A 6,314-nucleotide genomic window follows, 5' to 3' on the forward strand; every position below is an offset into this window, starting at 1 on the left:
GATTGGATAACTTTTTTTCTGATTACAAATTTTTGGCTCTCGCTTTTTGGCTCTCTCTAGTATTCCTTTTCTCTGACTAACTTAAGTATTGGAGGGTCTCCCGTCAAATAACTTTTGACAAGTGGACTTCATCTTGTAGGTTTCCTGCCACCCAGTATTTAGGCGCTACAACTTAGCTCACTATCGACCAACTTGCCGGAGATCGACAGCAACAATATTTATTCATTCATCTGCCCACATGGATCACAATAGCTCTTTTTGTGCATGGCATGCATCGTAAGGCTCTCCTGCAGCATGGATATCAGAGCACTCCGATCATCATTTATTCGCCTACACATATTCCAAACAACCTTGAGCTTCGTCAACTTTTTGAGGGAGGACAACATCCCGGATCGAATCCCCTACACATTGGAGTGGAAATGCAATGATTATAATTCGATCAAGCAATGAAAATGCATCCATAGTAGAAATGCAATGCTTGTAATTCGATCAAGCGATGAAAACACATCTATAGATGGGGCAGATGGCGTAACTAGTTTCTATCCATCTTTTCCAAGCACACGCATCAGATTTTATAATCCTACCTATTGGGATAAATCCTCGTTGCTTATCCGTTTAAAGTTCATCATTGTCTTCCCACCGATTGAACATACAACTTAACGGATCAAGCCGACTTAATTTTTCACCGACGATATAACTCAAGATTCGACTGACGAAATAAGACTAAGTCGGATTTGGACCGACTAAATCCGATACGCTATCAAGGTCAGCTAAATACTCACTCGGATTTTCTCCAAATATCTTGATCTCAAAGAAATAGGGGTTAAACGATAATTATTCAATATGGGTGTTAATCCCTCACGTTCGGAGAATGATGGGTGTAACAACCTCCTGTTAATCATCCATACTTGATCTTAATAGTAGTTAAGAAGATAATGACCCATTAAGGACAATAATGCTTATGTTTCCGATTCTAAAGGACAGAAGTTATACAGTAACGATACTTTTTATTCTATATAAAGTGATAAATAGGAGAATTTTTCAATGATTTTTTTCTTCTGATTGATTTAAATATTGAAGAATTCTCAGTTGATCAATTTTTGATAAATAAATTTAATTTTATAATTTTTTTATCATCAAACAATTAGATGCAATGTCTCAAAGATTTGTGGCAACACTGTCCGTCCACGAAAAGTCGTTGGTTGGACCACATTTACCATGGACCACCAATAATGTATTACCTAAGAGGAGGATAAAAAGTAAATATAATGTTCGGCGTGCATCGTACTTTTTTTTTTTTTTTTTTTTTTTTGTGTAACAACAATATGAATATGTTTAATCTTTTTTATCCTGCCAATTAATAAAATATTAATTTTTCTGCGTCCATTATCTCCATTATGTCCGCGCTCTATAACATCGCGACGGATACGAGCATGACATCTATTACGGTGAATTCTCTGATTTACCCTTCTTGCAGTGCTGACGATAATCGTTCCTCCGGAATTCTGACTTAAGCTGTTCCTTTCATAAAGACAAAACATGCAGACCAGAAAATGGTCCATTCGTGCTTCATTTGCCGGTTGGCCAGCCCGATTGCCCCTGAGGAACACCAGAACAAGACTGGCCTCACCTGCAGCTGCAAGAGCTCCACCGGTATCAGTGTCACACTCCAAGCAGCAGGCACCTCTGCCTTTTCTGTGACAAAAGGAGATACGTACAACAAATCATAAATCATATAGAAGCATTATCACCATAAGACCAGTGCACTTCACATTAGTTTGACAAGTTGTATGAAGTATCTCCAGGGAAAGAAAGTGGACAACCACCCCATTTATAGTAATGAAATAAAAATAAGAAACAAAGGCCTCAATAATGTAGGGGCCATTTTTTTTTAAAAAAAAAGACAAAATATCAACAAAAAACCATACTCAGCAGACCGAGAAGCCGACAAGTGTAAAAGTTGCATTCCATAGGAGTAAATGTTTAGACTTTAATTACAAAGAAACAGACAAAATACAGCTCCATTGCATGTCCTTTGGATGAAAGAATTTTCGAACAAGTGAAATGGCTCGCAAGCTTCATGAGATCACAAACACCCTGAGCTCCCCTCTGTCACCTCGAGTAATGCGAGTATCAGCATCCAGGTAAGTCACCTCAAATTCACCACTCCTAGTGTCTGAAGGAGGTCTTAGTGCATCTGGAAGCCTAGGAACTTCAAAAGGAGGAAGCTGCGACAAGCTTCCAGTAGGCTTGACTGTTGTTTTCTCGAATATTATTTTGATCTTTGAGCTTCCTACAAAAATCATTTGACATTTTCTGTATCAGCATACCCTGATAAGGAGACTGTATTGTAGATCATCAGTTTGCTTCTTGTCGCTTTGTCAAAAAGGATTGAAATTTGATAATCCATTCACTTATTTGAACAGTAAATTGAATATAGAAATGAAAGAACACAAGCATCTAACATCTCATTATGATAAATGGAACAGTTGGAGATTGGTGGGAGAAAACTCACCAATTAGCTCGAACTTATGAGCTAACGTAGCGGTCGCCTCAAGCGGTGGAAGTGGCCATGGAGTGCCAAACTGAATCTCCACTATGTTATCAAAATCTTTGCTCAGGATATCTATCCGCTGAAAAACCTGTTGAAAGCAATAAGATAGGTTAATGGCGTCTTACTAATTATGAAATCTCTTGCTGATATTGACTAGAGTCCTCCTTCGGCAGCCTAAAAAAAAAAAAAAATAAATAAATAAACACAGTCCACTTCTTACATCTAAACGCACCTGTCCAAGAGTAATTGGAAGCAGACGGCCTGTTGGAGGTCCAGGACGGCTTCCACCCAGTGTGCGAGAGGAGAAAGCACTGCTATAAATCAGCTTCCACCTCCCTTGGAGTTTATCTAGGTCTTTAGTAAGATCAACACCTCCAAAAGCCTCAAGGTCCTTGGCTGCAGATTCTGCCCTTCTTAGATCTTCTTCATTAGCTGCAAGGCCTCTGTTCAACCCAGAAACAGCACCCTGCGTCCAATCACCTTACACTTATTGAGGGATGAAGAAGCTTTACCATGGTAAACATCAGCACAGAATCTGAAAATGGCTACTGCAAGTTCATATATATGCACACTCAAAATAGACAATGAACAGCTCATATAGGCAGGCAGCTAATAAGGTTCCACCCTTAGTAGTCAAGCCTATCACTCCCTCTGATTAGCTGTCTGAAACAGAATGACTTTCACTTTTCTTTTCTTCTCTCTCTCTCTCTCGCTAAGGAATAATTCTTCTATACTATGGGGTAAGTCCATTGCACTCTACAAGTATCGGCTGAAATATGCAACAGTCTGACATGGTTGTGCAACATCACCAATACCAGATATTACAGCCATGTGTTTTTCAGGAATTGATCTATCTTGTGCCTCATTCAATGTCCATAGATCAGCCCGAGGTGGCATGGGCATGTCTCACAAGATATGAGTGAACAGTGTCTGACATCAAAGGCGGGAATAAAAATAGCTTACGCTTCCAAAAAAAGGCTTCTGCTTGTCGGATGATCATGTTGTTCTAGTGCTTGTATTCCCCTCTGCATATTAGGGAGCGAAAACACTTAAAAGTCAAGTTGGTTCAAAATAATGAATTTCATTGGTGATGATTGTAATGCTTGGAGGATGTCTTTTGAGTTTAAAAGTGAAGTTATTTCTTTTTGTATTTCTGAACTTCTACTGAAAATCTCTATATGCTGAGGCATATGGTAGTGGCAAAAGGTTAAGTTTTCCTTAAAAGGAAAAGAAAAAGTAAAGTTGATGTTGCAACTGAATATAATCTGCTTAAAACAAGCTTAAGATACACACACACACACACACACACACAGAAATCTTGATAATCCATGAGGATACAGCAAAAAGAAATTCCCAGTCTAGAGTCAGAAAATAAATATATTCATTAAGCAAATTTTGTCATGGAATATGACCGGCTAAACAGCATATAAGAAGATTACGATTCTCTACATCTATGTGCATAGAAAAACTACATGACTAAATAACAGACTATTTTTTTTCTTACAAATCTATATCTGAAACTAATATAAATTGCAACAATTCATAATAAGATAGAAAATATGATGAAAAGATAAGTTGTTCAATCATATCACATTAATATTAGAAGAGGATGGTTCGTGTATTCTGGTAAAATAGGAGAGCTAACTTCCTAGCGTTTCAAGACAAGGAATATCAGATATGCTGGAGAAGTAAACAAGGCTTCACCAGCTAAGCCAAAGGAGTTCGAAAAGGATTTGACGAGGACAAGTATAGCAACGAGACTGGTTCAGCTATTAACTGAATATGGAAAAACTTGTGTTGATTTTGCTCAAAAACCGATTTCGAAAATCCTGAAGCCCGCAAAAATGCTGCATATAAAAAGGACAAACAACATTTAGACTCATCCATAGGAAGCAACAAGACATAAAGAATAACATGAGTTAATACTATGAAATCAGAGGAGATGGTATGGTAGTCAAATAAAGAAAGAGATAAGCATCTGAGATTCCAATAAGCCAATTTGCTTCATGTTAGCAAGTCCAACTACAACCAGGACACCTTAGTCCAAAAAAAAGTATTAGAGCAACCAAGAAGAACATGCATATAGGTTTATTTCTGAGAAAGCTGCATATAGATTTTATTAATTTCGGCAAATCTCATAACCAAGAAAACTTAATTTGGAGATTGTTGGAAGAATCTAGAGTCAAGAAAAAAGGCCTATATCAAGTATCCACTGATCAGTGTATTTCAAATATAAAAATGAAAACGCCAAGCAGAACTTAAGTAGGTAGACTGGAACAAATATGTGTCAGAACTCAGATGCTCACAGAGACACCGTAAAAGATGTGCATAGTGGAGTAACAGCAAGTGAACCGATCACGTATGGAGCAATTAGAATTTTTGGGCCTATTTATAAATCATTACCTTCTCATTGCATATGTACTAAAAATGCTTTAACTTTTATTTAATTGAAAGGGCACCCTTGAAATCAAATTGCACCATCATCTGTAGTCCGATCTGCAAGGGCTTTTTTTTTTTTTTGACAGGGAAGCAAAGTTTAGAGAAAGAATCGAATACGCGAAGAACAACATACCCATGTAACAGTTCATCATCCGATACCAAGCTAATATAAGTTTCGAAAGCATGACATGGCCTGAGAAGAAGCACTAGCCTCATAGCCGAATCGAAATCCCAAATTAAAGAGACTCGCCATACCGTATTGGATGAATAGTGGAATATATACTTTCTAGAAGAAATTGGGCGCAGAGACTTACTAACCAGCAACTTTAGCTTCAAAGAAGCAACGACCTCGGGGTCCGTCTCTTCGAATCTGGGCGGGGGGTCGAGGACGGGGGATTCATCGAGCGTCGCTTGCCGAACAAAAAATCTATTCTTGAGCTTCCTCGATTCCAATTGGAGGCGCTCGAGATGCAGAGTTCCTCTGTTGGGGGTGAGGCAGGGAAGACTCGTAGCGGTAGGAGGTGACAAGTAGCAGAGGGGGGATGAAGCGGATCCAAGAAGAAGAGAACCCATGCTTCCCCTTGCTTCAATTTAATTCCGGTGCCCTCGACCCTGATAGCGAATCAGTAACCAGACCGCATATTCCGACCTTGAATTGTTGAAACGGAAACGCCCTTTATTATCCGAGCCACGTAATGGTAGGATGGAAGTCCTTTTTTTTTTTTTTTCCCTCTCTGTTAGATTAACGGGATGGAAGATTGGTATTTTGAGAACTTATCCGACTCATTCTGGATGCCGATAGAAACGGTGCGTTGTTTCTGGCTGTGGTCGCGTACCTTGCAAGCGGTGGCTTCGATGCGATTTGCGATATCAACATGTGGTCGCCCGAAGACCAGCGTTGGTCGCGCAGACCGGAGCTAGGAGGTCATTTCAACAAACTTTGGGATATCACACCGTCCACGCAAAATGCTGACTAGCTTTTTTTTTTGATTGTAACGGATGGATAATTACACATAGTTCAAATCCGGATCCTTCGTAAGGACGGGGGTACATTTTTCGGTAAAGGACAAAAAAAAAACCTACATTTCAAAAGCCATGTACAGATAAAATCTAGAATGGAGGTGTTGCCGCCAAAATCCAACGTGACAAAATTGGATAAGTTGCAAGTGAATCGATTTTATTTGGATTATTCTATGGGTCTGCTCGGAGGTAAAGATCCAACCTATAAATAGGAGAGAAAATATTGAAGGTCATCATACTTCATCCAGTAGGAGACACTCCAATATCTAAATCAAGTCGAATTTTTGGAGAACAATGAACC

The 6,314-nt window shown here is 39.0% G+C and overlaps 1 protein-coding gene across 1 annotated transcript; it reads right to left on the reverse strand.

The window, feature by feature from the left end:
* Positions 1-1,942: 1,942 nt before the first annotated feature.
* Positions 1,943-5,729, reverse strand: LOC105032929 (plastid-lipid-associated protein 6, chloroplastic). The gene is made up of 4 exons (XM_010907525.4): positions 5,312-5,729; positions 2,787-3,020; positions 2,516-2,642; positions 1,943-2,293 (listed from the first exon to the last, which is right to left on the reverse strand). Exons 1-4 carry the CDS (start codon positions 5,564-5,566, stop codon positions 2,079-2,081), a joined length of 831 nt encoding a protein of 276 aa, XP_010905827.1. The 5' UTR covers positions 5,567-5,729; the 3' UTR covers positions 1,943-2,078.
* Between the last annotated feature and the right edge of the window lie 585 nt (positions 5,730-6,314).

The sequence above is a fragment of the Elaeis guineensis genome, chromosome 16 (assembly GCF_000442705.2).
Source record: "Elaeis guineensis isolate ETL-2024a chromosome 16, EG11, whole genome shotgun sequence".
Lineage (NCBI taxonomy): Eukaryota > Viridiplantae > Streptophyta > Magnoliopsida > Arecales > Arecaceae > Elaeis > Elaeis guineensis.